The sequence below is a fragment of the Lampris incognitus genome, chromosome 7, assembly GCF_029633865.1.
Source record: "Lampris incognitus isolate fLamInc1 chromosome 7, fLamInc1.hap2, whole genome shotgun sequence".
Taxonomy (NCBI): Eukaryota; Metazoa; Chordata; class Actinopteri; order Lampriformes; family Lampridae; genus Lampris; species Lampris incognitus.
Window position 1 is genome coordinate 8,492,008 of NC_079217.1, and position 21,369 is coordinate 8,513,376.

Here is a 21,369-nt window from a genome sequence, read left to right on the forward strand (position 1 = left end):
CTATGTTCATGATGCGTAATTGATAATTCATTGATAATTGATTCCATAATTTCATACAATAAATAATTTATCTGATGTAAGATTAAAATTTAAATCTGATGTGATTTGATGGACAGTAAATTCATTTGTTACAGTTAAAATACAATAAGGCACACACTCAGGCATATAAAGGGCAGCCTGATACAACGCTCGGGCCCTAACATCTGCGATAAGTGAAATGCATTCCTGCCATGGCTGCTGAACCATGCTTAATCGGAGACTATTTTGTAGAATTGAAATGATAGAAAGTTTTGAAGTGCTGCTTATGGTGAGCGTATGTCTCTCATCAGGCTCCGCTATTCAAGGTCAGTTATTGACATCTGAAGCCAAAACACACAGTCAAAAGAGACTTTCGAAAGACTCCCAAGGACTCAACCTCTTTTCATGACAAGCAGCCAACGAGTTCTCACGGCATGACTAAGCCGTGGATGTATCAGAAAAGCAAGACGTGCCCAAGCAATAAAGGCCCGTTTCAAAGAACCGACCTGTGTCTGTGTTGTCGTGACGAGAGCTTCAATCATAACAGAGAAAATATAGATTTTACTCATTCATTCATTCTAGTGTGGGAAGATGGCAGCGCAAATTCACGTTTGCAGCAGCCTCACCCAGTACCGATTTTGGAAGATGGTGGCACGAATTCACATTTGCAGCAGCCTCACCCAGTACCGTCCATGCAGTGTCTTTATCCACATCTGTGCCTAAGTTTGTCTTCGTTTGATGGTTGGGAGAACTGGCACTGGATTGGCTTGGAGAGCTTGGTCTGCTGCGTCCTGTGGGCCCAGGGACCACGGCCTGGCCTGGAGCTGTGACAGAGGAGGTAACACCAAGGGCGGGGACAGGACGCAGAAGCGGGACAGGCTAAGCTAACTGCTAGCCCATGCAGACCGGCAGTTCCGACAGTCATCCTGGCTGGTGTTTGTTGTCTTGGACAATGATTTTTTTTTTTTTTAGTTAGCTATATCTGTTAGTTTGGATAGATCTGTTCTTGTAGTTTTTGGATATGTTTTTATCTTTGTGCTACACTGCTGTGGGCTGGGGGAAACGATGTTTCATTTCATTTCATGTGCGCAAGTGCATGAAATGAAATGACAAATAATGTTTCTGATTTAAGACAACCTCTTGAATTCACTATGACAGACTGCTGCACCTTGAAGTCAGTTCTGTAGCTAACACCACTAATAGGTGGTGCTGTAATGTAAAATTTAGCTGACTGTAAAATTTAGCTATGTAGTGTACCAATAAGCTAGTTTTGTTACCCTGCTGTTATACCACACAAAACATGCTGTTTTACTTGTGTTGTAACCACGATCTCCTGCTTGACCGCTGCTGTTGTTTCTGTTTGACCGGTCAGTTCCTGGACTATCGTAGTTACGTGGTGCGAGGCTCCGTCAGGGACAACCCGGCGCTGGAGCGCTCGGTCATGATGTGCAACGGAGTCTCTCAGTGGGTCCAGCTGATGATCCTGAGCAGACACACGGCCCAGCAGAGAGCCCAGGTCTTCACCAAGTTCATCCATGTTGCACAGGTAATCTGACTGTGGCATCAAAGTGTAGGGAATAAAAGCGGCCCTCTTAAGAATGAAACAACTGATCGAAAGGCTCCGGGGGACTTTTTCATTAGCTGAGTAGTGCTGCATGTGTTTGAATTTATAGACCTCTAAAACATGACATGAATTACAAGTTCAAATAAACAAGGAATTACAGATCAACCCTGTTTCAGTCCCATGTAAAAATGCGTAGGGGTGTAAAATGATTGCCTTTAACCATGTCCAGCACTAATATTGACTCTTCGTTTTTGAGTCTCTTATGTATTTCTAGATTGGTTGAGGTTGACTTTGAATTTACCATTTCACTCTAAAATACTTGAAAGAATAGTTGCAGCTCAAGTACAAGTTCACTTGACTGACAACAACCTGTTCGAACAATTTCAGTCTGGTTTTTGCTCCTTTCACATTACAGAGGGAGCCTTGGTGAAAATCCCCAATGATCTGCTGATAGCAGCTGACTCTGGAGTCTTAAACATACTTGTCCTTCTTATCTGAGTGCAGCCTTTGATACTATCTCACATAACATCCTCATAGAGATTGTTCAGTGTGGTTATCCTAACTGGGCGTTTGTCAAAGCCAGGAAGATGCTCAAACAGTGCAGCAGCCGATCGAAGGGAGGAGAAGAACAACAGCTGTCTAAGTGTAAACCAGTGGTGATTCCGTATGTGGTGGGAATGTCGGAAAAGCTGAGACACATTTTCCAAACATGGCGTCTCAGTTGCTTTCAAACCCCCAAAACAAGCTGTGCAAGAAATTGGTCCACCCCAAGGATCGGGTCCCCTGGAACAAACAGACCAATATAGTGTATGCTGTTAAGTGCCGGGAGGATTGCCATGACTTGTACATTGGGTAAACTAAACAGACGCTGGCCAAGAGGATGGCACAAATCAGAAGAGCTAACACGTCAGGCCAGGACTCCACAGTCTACACCATCTACAGGCAGTTTCCACTCTTTAAGGGATGAGGAATTGCATGTCCTTGACAGGGAGGAACGATGGGTTGAACTGGGAGTCAAAGAGGCCATCTATGTGAAGAGGGAACAACCAACGCTGAACTGAAGGGGGGGGGGGGACTAAGAGTACATTTGTCGCCATCTTACAATTGCAACCATTCCCAAATCCTTTGTGACTACTACACATGGCCATTGAAACTCTAATTAATGGTCACGCCTATTTGCATATGAAACTGACCGTTGGTTTCGGTCGTTATGCAACTGCATTGTTTATAAGGGTGGAGATACCTGCAGTCAGTTGAGACTGAAGAGGTCACTTAGATGAGTGATGAAACGTTTCTCCCACTAAACGTGTCCAGATGAACTGATCCAACTTTCTGGGTGTTGCTACCACAGTGTGTAGCCAATGCTGCCACTCAAAATCATGCCATGAAAAGTGGAAAGAGGAAAAAATGATGTAAGGACCTGGCCAGTGGACATTAAATCACAGTAGATCAAAGTGGTTAGTTGTCAGCCTGTGGTCTCACACACAAACTCTCTGTCCTCTGCTCCTGCAAGTGGTTTTGTTTCAGGTGACATTGTGTTGATGGCAGATGTTAGGCCTCGTGGATCTTTTGTTTATCAGTTCATCCAGTTGCTTTTTCACTGTCCATTAAGTGTAATTGTTATTTTTTGTATGCTTTTGTACAGTTATTCTTACAGACTCTCCACCTCCGTACACTCGTATTTTGAGTGTAATTCATTTGCCAAAAAGAGACAAAAGGCACAATAAACAAAGTTAAAGATGAATTTGACTGATGGCACTATTTTTTTTTAAAGATTTTATATAGATATCGCGATGATATCGTTATCGTGAATTCTTTTGACCACGATAATCATGTGGTGAAAATCTAACAGCCCTTATTATTATTTGATCGATTTTAAAGCTGTACTAATTCATCTCCAGCAATTGTTATCTTAGCATAAATTGTGCGTGCACACACGGATTATGACACCAGTCTCATAACCCGGCAGCATCTGCACCATGATAGTTAGCAAAATTATTCTTGGAAATTTACTAACCTGTTAAAATATGTAATAACCACATCATATTTCTACTCGTATTACTCCATAGTGTCTCGCCAGGAGCAGGAACAGAGGACCCAAATGCAGACAGCGGAGACAGACTGGGCTAGAACAAGGTTTATTAAGGCAAACAAAACTTATAGGAACGAAGATGCTGGCAGCACGGAAGGCTCGAGACAAGGCATGAAGCACCCGGCTACCAAAACTCCACGTGTGTCTGTGACGATCCGTCAAGGAGCCGGGGCAACCAGGGGGAATATCTAATGTAGGAAAGCCAATCGGGGAGATTGGGCGCAGGTGTGCAGGACAGGGCAGGAACAGAAAAGCCAATCAGAGAAAGGGGAACAGGTGAGTAAAGCGGGGGCAATCAGATAAATGGGGCAATCAGGGTTACTCAGGCAGATGGGGCGCAGGTGAACAAACACCAATCAAGGGATGGAGAACAGGTGAGCGTCGATGGCCCAGACCACACAACCATACAGAACCCCCCCTCAAGGGTTGGATTCCAGACATCCCAAACAAATGAACCAGGAGCACCAAGCAGGGTAGGCAGGAGGGGGAAGGGGAAGGCAACCAGGACACAAGACTGAAGGGTGGAGCAGCACTGGCAGATGGGCAGGTGGATGACCCGGAGGCCAGCGACACGGACAGAACCGCCGCTCTGGAGACTGGGGACGCAGACAGGACTGCCGCTCTGGAGGCCGGCGACACAGACAGGACCGCTGCTTGGGAGGTCGGTGGCGCACACAGGACGGCCACTTGGGAAACTGGCAGCACGCACAGGACAGAGGCAGGACCACCCAGGGCACAAGCATCGGAGGCAGCAGGACAGCCGCTCGGGGTACAGGCATCAGCGGCAGCGGGACAGCTGCTCAGAGCACAGGCAATGGAGGTGGCGGGACAGCCGCTTGGGGTACAGGCAACAGAGGCAGTGGGACAGCCACTCGGGGCACAGGCAACAGAGGTGGCGTGACCGCCCGGAGTACAGGTATCAGAGGCAGACAGCCGCTCCGGGTACAGGCATCAGAGGCAGACAGACGCTCCGGGTACAGGCATCAGAGGCAGCGGGACAGCTGCTTGGGGTACAAGCATCGGAGGTGGCATAACCGCTCGGGGTACAGGCATCAGGTGGTGTGACCACTCGAGATGCAGGTGTTGGAGGTGGCACGACCACTTGGGGTACAGTCAGCGGAGGCGGTGCGACCGCTCGGGCACAGGCATCAGAGGCGGCTGGAGCGCTCGGGGAACAGACTGGTCGTCGGCAGAGGCAGCCGACGGCTCGGGAACAGACTGGTCATTAGCAATGGCGGCTGACGGCTCAGGAACAGGCTGGACGTCGACAAAGGCAGCCAACGGCTCGGGAACAGGCTGAATGCCAGCAGAGGCGGCTAATGGCCTGGGAACAGACTGGGTGTTGGCAGGGACCGGCCGGCCACTCTGGAACCGGAAGGGTCTGCGTAGCGTGGTGCTGGGCAGCTGACGCTCTGGGACGCTGGGCAGCTGACACTCTAGGATGCTGGGCAGCTGACACTCTGTGGTGCTGGGCAGCAAAGACGTTGGGGAAACATGGGAGGCTGAGATGCCGGTCTTGGGAGGATCAGGAACCAGGTCACTAAAGTACCGCCACTTGAAAAATGCTGTCAACTGGACAAACTCAGGGTCCCTCTTCCAGAGTCCTAAGGAAGCCCTGTGACTCGTTCAGAAAGGTGTCCCAAGTAAACGGCAAGCTGTGCAAATCTGCTGGGTCCATGTTTGGTCGGATCATACTGTCACGCTGGGAGCAGGAACAGAGGACCCAAATGCAGACAGCAGAGACAGACTGGGCTAGTCAAGGTTTATTAAGGCAAACAAAAGTTACAATAACAGGAACGAAGGTGCCAGCAGCATGGAAGGCTCAAGACGAGGCGTGAAGCACCTGGCTAACAAAAGTCCACATGTGTGTATGTGTGTTTCTGTGACGATCCGACAAGGAGCCAGGGCAACCAGGGTGAATATATAACGTAGGGGAGTCAATCAAGAGATTGGGTGCACAGGACAGGAACAGAAAAGCCATTCAGAGAAAGGGGAACAGGTGAATAAAGCAGGGGCAATCAGGGTTACTCAGGCAAATGGGCGCAGGTGAACAGAAACACCAATCAGGGGATGGGGAACAGGTGAGCCTCAACGGCCCAGACCACACAACCATGACACATGTATTCTAAAAGCAAAATGATTGGCAAACAGGATCAAAAAGCCCTATTCATTTGTACCCATGTGTAGATTTGGTTTGCAGTAGACAAGGCATCCATCTTGAGACACATTTTACAAGCAACACAGACAATAGAAAAATATGATAAAAGTGCAGTAAGACTTGTTCATCTGAGTGATGGCTGCAGGAACAAAGCTATTTTCATATCACTTTGTTCTACACCTTGGGAGTATAAATCTCCGTCAGGAAGGAAGAAGCTGAAATTCCCTGTGCAAATGGTGGGAGTCGTCATTTAAAATCGAGCTGGTTATCCGCTGTAACTGTCTGGTGTACAGGGATGCTGAGTTAAGCTGTGACTCACCAGTCAGCCTACTAGACCATTTAACAATTTGATACAGGAAGTTTCTGTTCTTTAAAGATAGGTTTCCCAACCATGATGCCTAAAGAAAAAGAGAAAATCGATTCAGTAAAAGCATGATAGAATAAGGTCATCATGGTTTTGTCAATGTGGAACTAGGACAGTTTCCTCAAACAAAACAAAAGTTGGTGGCCCCTTTTTGCACACAGCTTCACAATTTACTTCAAAGTTCAGTTTTGAGTCAATAATTGTCCCAAGATATTTGTAAGATTGCACACATTCCACTGTCTGATCTTTAATGGATATACCTTCATATGTGTGGGCTTGTCTTCTAAAACCAATTATCATGTCTTTAGTTTTAGATATGTTTAACTGACGATAGTTCTCCTCACACCATTTGGACAAAATACAGAGAGATTTACCTGGTAGTGATAAGCTTAATCGTCATTGTGTGAACTCATTTGGCAAGGGCTTGAAAGTCAAGGATATTCACCTCATCTCATCTCATCATCAGCTGCTTCTCCGGGGTCAGGGTGCGGTGGCAGCAAGCTAAGTAGGGCACTCCAGATGTCGCTCTCCCCAGCAATGCCCTCCAGCTCCTCTTGGGGGATCCCAAGACGTTCCCAGGCCAGATTGGACATGTAGTCCCTCCAGCGAGTTCTGGGTCTACCCCGGGGTCGTCTGCCAGTTGGACGTGCCCGGAAAACCTCCAAAGGAAAGCGTCCAGGAGGCATCCTAATCAGATGCCCAAACCACCTCAACTGACTCCTTTCGACGCGAAGGAGCAGCGGTTCTACCCTGAGCTCCCTCCAGATGTCCAAGCTCCTCACCCTATCTCTAAGGCTGAGCCCAGACACCCTACAGAGGAAACTCATTTCAGCTGCTTGTAGCCGCAATCCCACCCTTTCAGTCACTACCCAAAGCTCATGACCATAGGTAAGGTTTGGAACAAAGATTGACTGGTAAATTGAGAGCTTTGCCTTCCAGCTCAGCTCCATCTTCACCACAATGGTCCAGTACAATGTCCACATTACTACTGATGCTGCACCAATACGCCTATCAATCTCCCGCTCCATCCTACCCTCACTCATGAACAAGACCCTGAGATACTTGAACTCCTTCACTTGAGGCAACAACTCATCCAGAGGGAGCAATCCACCATTTTCCGGTAGAGAACCATGGCGTCAGACTTGGAGGTGCTGACTCTCATCCCGGTTATTTCACACTCAGCTGCAAACCGCCCCAGTGTGTGCTAGAGGTCTGATGAAGCCAACAAAACCACATCATCTGTGAAGAGCAGAGATGAAATTCTGAGGTTCCCAAAAAGGACACACTCCTCACCTTGGCTACACCTTGAGATCCTGTCCATGAATATCACAAACAGAATCAGAGACAAGGGACAACCTTGGCGGAGTCCGACACCCACTGAAAACATGTTTGACTTTGTGCCGAGAATGCGGGCACAGCTCTCACTTTGGTTATGCAAGGACCGGATGGCTTCATGTAATGTAAATGAATGTCATTCATTTACATTAATTCATTTATATGTAAATGAATGTCTAGCTTTAAACTAGCAAAATTTGATTTGGACATGCCCTAAATGCAGTTCTGCCATGCGCTTTAGACCATGCGTTTAGATCGTTAAAATATAGCCCTTTGTGGGATGTCCAGGTAGCGTGGCGGTCTATTCCATTGCCTACCAACATGGGAATCGGTTATTTCGAATTCCCATGTTACCTCCAGCTTGGTTGGGCGTCCCTACAGACACAATTGGCCATGTCTGCGGGTGTGAAGGCGGATGTGGGTACGTGTTGGTCGGGATGCCTGTTCAGGGGGGAGGGGGAACTGGGGGGAATAGCATGATCCTCCCATGTGCTACGTCCCCCTGGTGAAACACCTCACTGCCAGGTGAAAAGAAGCGGCTGGCGACTCCACATGTATCGGAGGAGACGTGGTAGTCTGCAGCCCTCCCCAGATTGGCAGAGGGGGTGGAGCAGCAACTGGGACGGCTCAGAAGAGTGGGGTAATTGGCCAAGTACAATTGGAGAGAAAAAGGGGCAAAAAGAAAAATATCTATCTATCTATCTATCTATCTATCTATCTATCTATCTATCTATCTATCTATCTATCTATCTATCTATCTATCTATCTATCTATCTATCTATCTATCTATCTATCTATCTATCTATCTATCTATATATATATGTGTGTGTGTGTATACAAAACCCTTTGTGTCCTATTAGTTAAATTTCATTTAATTTCATTAAATACATTTTTGCCATAGGTAAAAAGTATGGATCCAGAAATAGTCTGAGGGCTGCGAAATGATGTCAATGTTTTAGGGGTCTCTATCTCTGTGTAAATTAATTTCAATCATGCAAATAATACAGTGCCAAAAGTGAGTATTAACAGTCAGGGTTTGTCCAAATAGCTTTTTCAGTATCAGCCCAGCCAAGTCTTCATACTTCTTCTTTTTGACTAGTGTTGATTTGGTTGTTAACAAATATTCAGAATATGCTTTGTTTGGCCAAGTCAAGGAATTTGTGTAGGCTGATTCACATCGTCATACATACAACTGAGCATCTAAATTTAAGCACACAAGGTACATAAATGGCGCATAGGGAAATGAAGGTGTCTGTTGTATAAGCAAATTCAGTGGAAGCCTTTACACGTAAGAGGTTTATTCAAAGCAGTTTTCAAAGAGGAAGGGGGTAAACTGCTAATAGTGGGTCTCCACTGTATTCAGCAATTAGCTCATGAGAAATATGACAACTTGACATTTTCTCTCTTCCCCATTTACTCTGTCTCCTTCCTGCTGCAGAAGCTGCGCGCCTTACAGAACTTCAACACTTTAATGGCCGTGACCGGAGGCCTCTGTCACAGCTCCATCTCCCGTCTGAAAGACACGTCCAACCTGCTGCCCCCCGACGTCACCAAGGTGCCATACCCATACCCCGCATCCAGTCCCTGTCAAACTGGAGAAGCAGTGACCATGAAACTGATCTTTTTGTTGTTTTTTTTCTTTGTACCGCACTTCTCCACATCAAGTGTTGTGTCACTTGATTCCACTTCTACTGTATCGCTATTGAAAGGGGATCTCTAAGGGGGATCTCTCAATCCTGCCCTCATCATTTTTACCCTGTCCTTATGAATTTCAATTTCTTCTGATTTGAAGGTGTGAATAACCTTACACAGTTTAAACCGAAATATGTCCGATCTCCTTTGCCAAAACAAAGCTGCATGTCTTCTCTCTCGATCCCGATAGGCCCTGAGTGAGATGACAGAACTGCTGTCCTCTCATAGCAACTACAGCAACTACCGGCGGGCGTACAACGAGTGCAGCGGGTTCAAGGTGCCGATCCTGGGCGTGCATCTGAAGGACCTGATCTCGCTGAACGAGGCGCTGCCGGACTACCTGGACGAGGACAAGATCAACATGAGCAAGCTGCAGCACCTCTACAGCAACATCAGCGACCTGCTGGCCATCCACAGCTGCATGCCGCCCTTCGAGGCCAACAAGGACCTTCTCCATCTGCTCACAGTAAGCCCCCCGGAAAAGACGCGCGAGACATGGCGGCGGACTCGCAGAAACACCTCCAACACCTCCCCGCCGCGGGGGATGACGACCCCCCCCCAGATAATTACCCAGACCTTAACTGCACCCAACCCATACCTAAACCTAACCAGGAGGTGGGGGAAGACAATTCATTCTCATCTCACGGAGTCTTATATCGACAAGGTTTTGATACATGACACGCAAGTTGGTACCCGAGATGTGTTGGTCACCCCGTAGAGTCCAGTGTTAGACCTCTGGCCTTGATATAGAGATATTAATGACAAACAGGTTAGTGCAGCTGCAACTAATGATTATTTTCATAATCGGTTAATCGATCGGTTATTCACTTCATAATGATTTAAATCAGAGAAAGGCAAGCAAACCTCAGCAATTACGAAACGGCACCCCAAAAAAGGTTTGGTGTTTTTATTTGCTGGCTGACTCGATTAACCCAGTTAATCGACTTCCAAAGTTGTTACCGATTATTTTTCTATCGATCGGCCAATCAATTAATCGGCTAATTGATTCAGCTCTGCGGACGAGGCGTCGGTTAAGTTTAGGTAGGTGTTAACTTGGCACCTCTTTGTGCGGATGCCAGAGGGTGCGTACCACGTCATAGGTCTCGATAATTAGGCAAAAGTATAAACGACACCGTGGGATCAGAACGGGCTCGATGAGATGGAAGTGTTGAGGGTGGTCGTGATTCTGCCGCCAAACTCTCGCGTGAAACTGGGAAGACGACAGGCGGGCTGTGTTTACTGCAGCTGGGCGAATCTGAACGGCACAAACCTGTCGGCCGGCCAGATACCAGTTTAGCGTAAGGAGAATTGTCACAAACTGGTCAATATGATGCTTCCTCTCTCAACAGCTATCTCTGGACCTGTATTACACCGAGGACGAGATCTACGAGCTCTCCTACAACAAGGAACCGAAGAACCCCAAAATCCAGGTCAGCCGCTGCTCTCTGAAAGTGCACCTTGAAAGGTCTCACGGTCCTGTTTTGCCTGTCTGTCTCTCTCGCACCACTGGGCTCACTTTTGTCTCTACCGGTTTGCACGCCAGGGGGGACGTTTTGTGCGCTTCGTGGTTGTAACCTCTCGTACAGAAAGCGCAGACTCCCTGCTCAAGTACGCCAGAGTTAACCACATCAAAGCGGCGTACGTTAGAGAGGTGTGCTCATGCGGTGGGTGTTTCTAGTTTCTTTTACATGCACACACTAACTCCTGTTCACGTGTTGGTCCCCAGCCGGTCGCTGCAGTTAAACCGCCCGTGGTGGTGGAGTGGGGCTCAGGGGTCACTCCCAGGCTCGATCCTGACACCATATCTAAACACGTCAAACAGATGGTGGATGTGAGTATACGTAACACCGGCTTTGCAACAAGCCTCGTGCTCTTTCACTTCCTTTTTAAGGGCAGACTAAAGCGGAACTAAGCGCTCCGACCGAGCGGTTGACTGTGTCGTGGCTTTGTCGCCCCCTGCAGTCCATAATGAAGAACTACGACCAGAACCAGGACGGCTACATCGCTCTGGAGGACTTTGAGAAGATCGCGGCCAACTTCCCTTTCTCTTTCTGCACACATGAAACCGACAGGTGAGGAAGCTGCAAACCAACATGCAGATGCAAAAAAACAAAAAACAAGAAAAAATTAATAACACGCTCATTAGGAACACATATGGGCTCACCCGGCATCGTGGGTGCTGAGGAGCCATGAGCACCCCCGATATCTTTGCCCCAACCACCCCCCCCCCAAAAAAAAGAAAAACCAATAACTATGCTTCACTAGTTCAAAAAGACATTGTTGAGTAGTCGAGCATCTGATAATAACGAACCATCAAACAAAATAAGCCAAAATCATCATGTGTGATTTTACCAAAGACATAGACCTCCCGCTTTTACTAGAAAACTCAGTGAACATCAGACTGCAGGTTTTCATTAGTGACCCATGCACAGTGAAGATCAATACCATTGAAAACTATATTATTATTATTATTTTTTCATAGCTATAAAAAGACACTGGATGGGTTGGCTTAGAGTCTTGGTGTGTCTGTAAATTCCCGTTTTATTTTCATGACAGTAGTTAAGCTTTTTGATGATGGGTATACTGGGAGAAGGATGCTGAATATGGAGCTGCCAGGCAAGAGGAAAAGAGGAAGACCAAAGAGGAGGTTTATGGATGTGGTGAGGGAGGACGTGAAAGTGGCTGGTGTGACAGAGGAAGGTGCAGAAGACAGGAAGAGATGGAAATGGATGATCCGCTGTGGCGCCCCCTAACGGGAGCAGCCGAAAGTAGTAGTAGTAGTAGTAGTAAAGCTTTTTGTGTCAGGGAGAAAATGGGAAAAATTAAAAACGAGATGTGTTTTTATGTCCGTCCTTCTAGATGAGTACCACATTTCATAAATTAGTGCCTTATTGCATATTTGTACTTGATGTGTTACCACACATGCACACGATAAACTGTCCACAACAGCACACACATTATCTATTTATCTATCTGTGTGTTTTCTAGAGAGGGGCAAATCAGTCGTGAGGAAATCACCTCTTACTTCATGAGGGGAATGTCTGTGTGTGCCAAACTGGGCTATAACTTCAACGATGTGCACAACTTCCATGAAACCACCTACAAACGGCCCACCTTCTGTGACACGTGTGGAGGCTTTGTGAGTGTCCATTACCGGCGGATTTAATCCGGATAAGAGCTGGAACTTTGCAGTGTTAAATCATTCATTGTCTGCTCCCTGTTTCTTCTCTTGCAGCTCTGGGGAGTCATCAAACAAGGGTACCAATGTAAAGGTAGGCCTGCGAGGAAGTCTGCTTTACAGCTCCACTAAATCACATTCAGAGATCAATTTAGATGACTACCTACCACTCTGATGCCCCTTTGCACGTGACATAGCATTTTTGCATGTATGCATGTTTGCACAGTTATTAGAAGTGGTGCTCCATGGTGGTGTCCGGGTAGCGTAGCTAGCGGTCTATTCCGTTGCCTACCAACACGGGGATCGCCGGTTCGAATCCCCGTGTTACCTCCGGCTTGGTCGGGCGTCCCTGCAGAAACAATTGGCTGTGTCTGGGGGTGGGAAGCCAGATGTGGGTATGTATCCTAGTCGCTGCAGTAGCGCCTCCTCTGGTCGGTCGGGGCGCCTGTTCAGGGGGGAGGGGGAACTCGGGGGAATAGCGTGATCCTCCCACGCGCTACGCCCCCCTGGTGAAACTCCTCACCGTCAGGTGAAAAGAAGCGGCTGGCGACTCCACATGTATCAGAGGAGGCATGTGGTAGTCTGCAGCCCTCCCCGGATTGGCAGAGGTGGTGGAGCAGCGACCGGGACTGCTCGGAAGAGTGAGGTAATTGACCCTTCGCTAAGCCCCGCCCTAGAACAGCCACTGTCCAATCCTACGTTAGTAACCGTTACTAAGCAGGGGAGGCCTGGCCAGCCATCAAGGAAATACCGAAGCGGCGCGCTTACGGTACCTGCAAATCAGACAGCAGATATCCTAAAAGTTTGGAGGGTGGGGTCGTATTTTGGGCTTTTCCTAAGCGTAAAACACAAGAGGAAAAACGTCGAATGTGGATCAAACAGTGTGGAAGACCTCACTCACAGCTGAATCCATTGAGGATAAACAAAAACAGATTTGTTTGCTCCAAGCTAAGCTTGCTAACGTTAGCTAGCCTAGCTAGCTAGGTTAGCTAACGTGACAGTCAACTGGTCTCCGCTTTCGATCCTGTCTAGCCTTTGCGACCACCACCGATGATACGGGCACAGCCTTTATTTTACCACCTCTTGGTTTGTGCCATTGTTGTGGCAAACTTGTGCAGGACTTAGCTGACTCTTGTGTTCTTGCCTTTATAAGATCCAGTGTATGGATCAAGCCCACGATGTGTGAGCAATATCCTGGTGCACTTTAAACAAACGGGAAAGTGCGTGTGAGCTCCCCTGATCCAGCTGGCTAGCTAAAACATAGCCTAATGTTAGCTAGATCTGAAAGCTAGCTAGTAGGCTATATGGACTCATATCTAAATGTCAGCTTAAAATACAACTATCTATATTGTCTTACCCTGCTGTACACAAGCATTGTTGTTCATTTATATCCTTGTCCTTAACGTGAATAGTTAAGACGTGGGGTGCCTGGGTCTTATATCGGGACCTGTAGGCTTTAGCCTCGATTTTAATTTCCCCTTCATTCACACGCTGACAAATTATATCATGGATGTAGCTTTCAAATGCATATTGCAAGCCTTTCTGTCTGCTTCTCTCTGATATCTCCTTGCTTTTCCAGAAATTGGATGTCAATTCACCTGGAATATCTATCACTGACATGACAGTAAACGCCATGTTTAAATTTCGCAGACGGACGATAGCTTGCCAGGCGTAGCAACAGTAACAAAGGGGGCGGGGCTTAGCGAAGGGTCAGTTGGCCAAGTGGTGCTCCTTCATGCTTTTGATACTGTGCACTGTTGTGGGATGTTGATCCAAGTGTGTGGTGGTCCAACAGGGTGTGTCTTGTATGTTTTTAGTCCTGACTGGGCTACAAATTTCCAATTACAATTTCCAATCAAATTTCCAATTGATTGGCTGATTTATTGATTGATAACCTTGTAATACTTATTGCCAATACAAAAAAACCCCCAAAAACCATTGACTGGGCTGACTGGCAGATTTCCAGGGGAACGCTTGCAAAATCAGAAATAGTTAAATCTCACTATGATTACAATTCACCACAAATTATACGGATAAAAGAATCCGTGACAGCTCTTATCATGGTGCCCCAAACCCGGTGCAGGTAGGTAAACAATTCAATAAGCTGTTTCAGATAAAACAACCGAAATCTTCCCATGCCTGCAAGGTCAGTGAACTAAAATCATATCGAGTTGGCGTTCCCATTTTAAATCCTGAAATCCACTTTAAATCCATTTCAGTTGTTGTTCATTTGTTGATCAATGACGTGGCCCTTTCTGTGGATCTATGCTACGTAAAATGTCCAGCTGGAAAACACAATGACTGGATGAATGATGAGTTATTTCGAGCATGTAAACAAGCAGGATATAACATACAGATAAGCCATTGGCAATAATCTGAAGTGATCAACAAACCCACACATCCAACTCAGTGAACAGATCTCCGTATGCATCAGATTATTTGTTGCATGTTTGAAAAGGAGTGGGAGGAAGTATACACTTATTTTTCCCTACTTTAATTCAGCTACTATGCATTACAAAAAGGAAAAAAAATGAAAGTAACAAAAATATATGACAAAAATAAATAATATATATACACACACACACATGCATACATATACATATATACAGTGCTGCTTGAAAGTATGTGAACCCCTTGAGCAGTTTAGATGTTTCTGTTGTTTTACCATGATTTTCTTATTTTATCATCACCAGTTTTTCTGTATGAAATGTCAGATATATGTTTATCAATTGCATGTACTCGTTTAGTGGGACTTGTTTAAGTAGCCCAAAAACTACATGAAACATGGAATTAGTGTATGTGCAAAAGTAAGTGAACCCCCAGCTGCACTGGTTAAGTCAAGCAGGTAACAGACTGTGGTGAAACACATTTGGGTGCTTAATTAATCATTTAAGCAGACCAATGAAATGAGACATCCTTGGGAAAGGGTTTGGCCTGCACTAATTAAAAGAGAGAGGAAACCAACCAAACCACTGTGGTCCCATACAAATCAACAATGCCGAGAGCAAAGGAGATATCCGAGGACATGAAGAAGAGGGTAGTGACAGCCCATCAGTCTGGGGAGGCTATAAGACCATCTCCAAAAGATTCCAGCTCCATCCATCCACTGTAAGACAAATAATTTACAAATGAAGGGCCTTCAACATGACAGCAACTCTGCCTAGAAGCGGACGCCCATCAAAACTATCACCCAGGAGCACCAGAAAAATAATAAATCAGGTAAAGGCCAACCCACACATCACCTCTAGAGAGTTGCAGACCTCTCTGGTAGCATCTGGGACAAATGTGCATGCGTCTACAATCAGACGAAAATTGAATAGCCATGACATTCATGGGAGGGTTGCTAGAAGGAAGCCTCTGCTCTCAAAAAAGAACAAAGCTGCCCATTTCAACTTTGCCAGAGAGCACTTGGACAAACCAGAGGCCTTCTGGAAGTCCATTCTCAGGACAGACGAGTCCAAAATAGAATTATTTGGTCACAATCAAAACCAACATATTTGGAGAAAAGCCAACACTGCATATGAAGAAAAGAACCTCCTCCCAACAGTGAAGCATGGTGGTGCAAATGTGAAGGTCTGGGGCTGCTTTTCTGCTTCTGGACCTGGACGACTCCATATTATCCAAGGAACCATGAGTTCTGCGGCATATCAACAAATTCTTGACCAGAATCTCCTGCCATCAGTCAGGGAGTTGAAGCTGGGATGAAAATGGATTGTGCAACAAGACAATTACCCAAAGCCTTCCAGCAAAACTACAAAGGAATGGCTTCAGAGAAAGAGGATTCGTACTCTGGATTGGCCCAGTCAAACTCCGGACCTTAATCCAATTGGAATGGTGTGGCGAGACCTGAAGAAGTCGGCACATACCAGATGTCCCTCCAACCTCTCTCAATTGGCGGAGTTCTGCAAGGAGGAGTGGGCAAAAAGCCCCATAAGCAGATGCGAGAGACTGGTTAGTGGTTACAGAAGACGTTTGGTTGAAGTAATGGCTGCAAAAGGAGGAGCCACAAGCTACTAATACAAGGGTTCACATACTTTTGCACATGTTAAATTTTCAGTTTTTGTGAAATAAACCACCGTCGTTGAATTAAATAATGAAAATATATCTCTTTTTGTGTGTGTGTCCATTATTTGGAAGGTGTGCTTTACAAATTGGGATTTGGATGTATGTGTAATAAGCTTATTTTAATGTTTTTTACAGAAACAGTGACCATGTCTGGAGGGTTCACAAACTTTCAAGCAGCACTGTATACATATAAACACGCACACATATATATACATATATATACATACATATACACAGTGGTGCTTGAAAGTTTGTGAACCCTCTAGTATTTTCTATATTTCTGCATAAATATGACCTAAAACAACATCAGATTTGATACTGAAAGCAAGGCTTCACATACTTTTGCCACTCACAGATCTGTAATATTGGATCATTTTCCTCAATAAATAAATGACCAAGTATAATATTTTTGTCTCATTTGTTTAATTGGATTCTCTTCATCTACTTTTAGGACTTGTGTGAAAATCTGAGGATGTTTTAGGTCCTATTTATGCAGACATATAGAAAATTCTAAAGGGTTCACAAACTTTCAACCACCACTATATATATATATATATATATATATATATATATACAACCCAGATACCACTCAGTGTCATATAAAGGGAAATGAAGAAATGTAATTAGGAATGTTTGGAGATAAGTAAAACTTTTAACAGTTAACATCTCTTTATCGTCCCTATACCTCTCGATAATGAGACCTTTGTTCTTCTTCTTGAACGGCGTGATGTATGTCCTTTGTTTGAGTTCCATGCTCAAATTGTTCCACAATTTTACCCCACAGATTGAAATGGTCATTTCGGTCTGTGGGGTAAAATCTCCTAGCTCTTGCGTTCTGCTCGGGTCAAAACGACCCGTTTCAAATAAAACCTGTTTACCTTAAGAGATGAAGATAAGGTTGGGCACTTTAAAATAGATTTTCACATTGTATTGAGCATAAAGCCAAAGGTGGCCTGGGTGAATGTGACTGGCCAACAGTACATCCATTCATGAGTGAACAGAACACGAGTTAACGATGTCCTTGTTAACGAGGGTTAACGGTCATGCTGTTTAGCATAAGACTCTCCGTCTCTGTTACCCTCCTCTTTCCAACCTTCCTTCCTTCCTTCCCTCCGTCAGACTGCGGGCTGAACTGTCACAGACAGTGTCGGGATCTGGTGGGGATGGAGTGCTTGAAGAAACACAAGATGTCGGGGGGCTCCTGCCCGTGTACTCCCGCTCCGGACTGCAGAACCAAGGGCAACAGCTGGAGTAGGTTATCGTCTTTTGAATGCACACACACACACACACACACACACACACACACACACACACACACACACACACCTGCATGCTGACGTTTTCATTGCCCTGCCGTTCACTAAACTGAAATCCTCCCTGATAGGCTCAGAAGAGGAGGCTTTTGTTTTCCCACACAGCAATGAAGCAGACCACATCAAAACCCCTCCTGATGAAAAAAACAACGCCGTTGACCCCCCGCTGTCCGACCGCTCCACCCAGACGGACCCTGGAGTGTGGACACCTGACAAAAGGGACAAGAGGGGAAACCACCTAAACTCTGTCTATAACAGCTCACCTGAAGTAAAGGTAAGTCACGGGGGGGAGTCTCCATCTCTGTATGCAGAGCTGGAGTCCATACAGAGCAGTGCTTTTATTTTGAAAGGAAACAAAATGGTTTTCTGTTTTTTTTAAACACTTAAGAAAACGTTAGCTGCCCTGGCAAGTTTTAGTGATAGTCACTAAAGGGCAGTTCACAACTCAAACAGACCTGTACACCACAATAACATTATTTATAGGCATGATGGGATTAATGGCATTTTGTCTGTTGGTAATGAATAACTGGCAAGTGGCAAGTTAACTATATAGAGTTTTATTTTTTCATATATCATTTGTTGAGCACTTTTATCTACACCATTGATGGTTCCCGGGGGGGGGGAAATATATATATATATATATACATATATACACCCTCCATGGGAGAGAGGGCTGACAATATTCACATCTACTGGCTGAAGAAGCTAACGGCACTTCATAAATGCTTGGTGACACAGATGAACCAGCTGCTAACATCAGGGTCTCACCCTGACTGGCTAACACAGGAGAACAGTACTGATCATGAAGGATCCCCACAAGGGTACAACACCTTCAAACTACCGGCCAATAACCTGCCTCTCCACAACATGGGCGATCCCGTCAGGCATCATAGCAGCTAAGCTGAATGGGCATATGAGTTAATACATGAGCGAAACACAGAAAGGGATTGGGAACAACACCAGTGGATCAAAGCATAAGCCACTGGTTGATAGAGTTGTTACCCAAGACTCTTAAGACCAGACAGACCAACCGGAGCACTGAATTGATGTCAAGAAAAACTACGATTCAGTGCCCCACACACGGTTACTGGAGTGCTTGGAACTATACTATAACGACGTGAAACCAAGGTCCTGACTCACTGGGGTCATTAAAGAGCCCATGGCACTTACTGCAAAGAGTAGGGGGTTCCCCGGTGTCCTGGCAAAATTCCCAACCTGGCTCTCCACATCTGGCCACCTAATCATCCCCCCCATGTAACTGGCACAATGATTCCTCCCTCTCCACCTCAAGCGGATGTGTTGTGAACATTCTGGCACAAAATGGCTGCCGTGCATCACCCAGGTGGATGCTACACATTGGTGGTGGTCTCAGAGTGCCAAGACATCCATAACCTCGTTTTGTCCTTTCATCAAGGAGGCCAATGCCCCTTTTCCACTACACGGTACCGGCTCGACTCACTTCTTGTCGTTTTCCATTACTGTAACAGTACCCCGCTCCAGTTTTTTTGGAACCTCGACAAAGGTGGTACCAGAGAAGTGGTAACGGTTACCAAAATGCCGGTACTTTCCAGTAATGGAAAGCGAAACGAGGCGAGTCGAGTTGAGCCGGTACCATGTAGTGGAAAAGGGGCATTAGTGAGGTGAAAAGGTTGTCATGTACAAAGTTACACCCTGGAGGAACTTCCGCTTGGTCGGCGTGGGGTGTTACGTAGGTCTAGGAGGTCCAACACGTGTGATAGTTTTACACTGTGTAAGAAAAAAAAAAGATAACTAAGATTAACAGCCAAAACCTGTTTTCAATTGACACACTGTTATACCACCGGTCAATTACAAATGAACAAATTTACACCTCTTACGAGCAAACTATATATGCAGGAGTATAGTTCTCAAATATATCAGTAGTGGAGCCTTTAAGTAAAAAATATGATAGTTCTATCTGTTAATTAAGGTGTTTTACTTACTTCCTTTTGAAGAAGGTTCTGGGTTCGAGCCCCGGGGTAGTCCAACCTTGGGGGTCATCCCGGGTCGCACTCTTCCTTTTGTAGAAGTCTGAGAAAGACAGCTTTTTCTAGAGGTGCAAGCAGGATGTAAACTGATCCGGTCATATGACCGTTCACACTAGTCACATGACTGGTCATTTGATAAATTTCAATCAAGACGATGTTCTTTAATTTAAAAGTTGAATTTCTTGCCCAAAGCCAACAACAACACTTTTAGAGTTTTTTAATAACTTCTGTTTTCCTTACTTTTTAACATCACTTCCAGAAATAAAAACACGCGGTCCCAATTGTGACTGGTGGGATTAAACAGGTTAACTACTAGAGGAAGTCTCAACAGTCTCTCAATGGACTTTTTGATTTTAAGCTGTTCACTTAAAATGTTGCCTTAACACTGATGCTCAGCAGCTGACGATATGGATAAAAAATATTCAATCTCAGCTAAAAATGACACTAAAGTGGGTAAAAATCAATTTTATAGCCTAACTTTACAATATTCCTGAGACCTCTGTAATATTTATAGGACACTGAATCAACTGGATCATTTTCCAGGTGCTTTCCGTGACTGATAATAGGTTTTCCGGGATGCGTGGAAAATCTGTGACCACTACACTTGGGGTTTAAAAACCAGTTTGCAGGCTTGTTGCTCCATAAGAGCTCTCCAGAAAGTTCCAAAGTCAGTGAAAGTGTGTTAAGAGTTTAGGTCTTTTGAGTGAATGGTCTCTGGATGTAAACAGTGTGCCGTGTCTGCCATCTTGCAGGTCAAGACTCCGCCCCGACGAGCCCGCGGCTCCTCCATGCCCGTATCCTTCCTACAGGAGAAGATGGAGGAACTGCATCTATACAAAGACAAGAGCAGGGAGCCGGACTGAGCTGCCCCGTTTTAATTCATCCTTGCACACTTCCCTGTATGGACGGACCTAGGTACATCCAGACAACACATCTCGGAGACGTCCTGTCTTTTTTTTAGCGTTGAACTAATACAACTTGCTGGCATTTCATGAGAACACAGGCCAGTTGTGATTAATGGACTTATATGTTCCGAGTACTGTTGTAAAAAGACAAAAAAAAATCACATCAGCTATGTCAGTTTATGAAAACCTCTGACAGGTGACTATTCTCTGGTGCTACGTTTAACGTGAATGGTTGGCCTGCCTTTTTTGAAAATGGTCATCTGTAGTAACTTTGGGACACTGCGGTGGTGGGAAAGGGTTCTCACGGCACAGCAAGGCAGGATGGTACCATGACAACCACACCACCAGCCAGATGCTAACAGCTTTCAGTCTGCTAGGGGGAATTTGCCCTTTCTGCTGGCTGGTCATCCACTAGCCTCGTTAAAATAGTTTGAGCGAGTTAGATCTCCATTAGCAGCTCGTCGTGGCTGAAACGTGTCTCTGCCATCCCCGAGTATGACCAGTTTCATGTTTCGATGGGATTACACTGATAGAACTGCACTTCTGATCCAAACTGCCAATTTTTGTCTCAAGCCCTCTGTTGTTTTTTGTCCTTTTGATCATGCCAGTCGTGTTCCTGATTAAAACAAATCGAAGAAAAGCCTGTTGGAATGATCGGCTCGTCCGGTCCCTGTGTGCG

The 21,369-nt window shown here is 45.7% G+C and overlaps 1 protein-coding gene across 2 annotated transcripts in view; it reads left to right on the forward strand.

Annotated features, from left to right (window-relative positions):
- Positions 1 to 21,325, forward strand: part of rasgrp4 (RAS guanyl releasing protein 4) — a 44,351-nt gene extending 23,026 nt beyond the window's left edge. For both annotated transcript variants that reach the window (XM_056283260.1, XM_056283261.1), the window contains 11 exons: positions 1,391 to 1,564; positions 8,970 to 9,086; positions 9,414 to 9,689; positions 10,573 to 10,653; positions 10,950 to 11,054; positions 11,186 to 11,295; positions 12,212 to 12,362; positions 12,459 to 12,495; positions 17,586 to 17,717; positions 17,851 to 18,053; positions 20,538 to 21,325. In XM_056283260.1, the coding sequence (XP_056139235.1) occupies positions 1,391 to 1,564; positions 8,970 to 9,086; positions 9,414 to 9,689; positions 10,573 to 10,653; positions 10,950 to 11,054; positions 11,186 to 11,295; positions 12,212 to 12,362; positions 12,459 to 12,495; positions 17,586 to 17,717; positions 17,851 to 18,053; positions 20,538 to 20,648 (1,497 nt within the window). In that variant the 3' untranslated portion in view covers positions 20,649 to 21,325. The remainder of the gene's footprint in view (positions 1 to 1,390; positions 1,565 to 8,969; positions 9,087 to 9,413; positions 9,690 to 10,572; positions 10,654 to 10,949; positions 11,055 to 11,185; positions 11,296 to 12,211; positions 12,363 to 12,458; positions 12,496 to 17,585; positions 17,718 to 17,850; positions 18,054 to 20,537) is intronic.
- Positions 21,326 to 21,369: the final 44 nt, after the last annotated feature.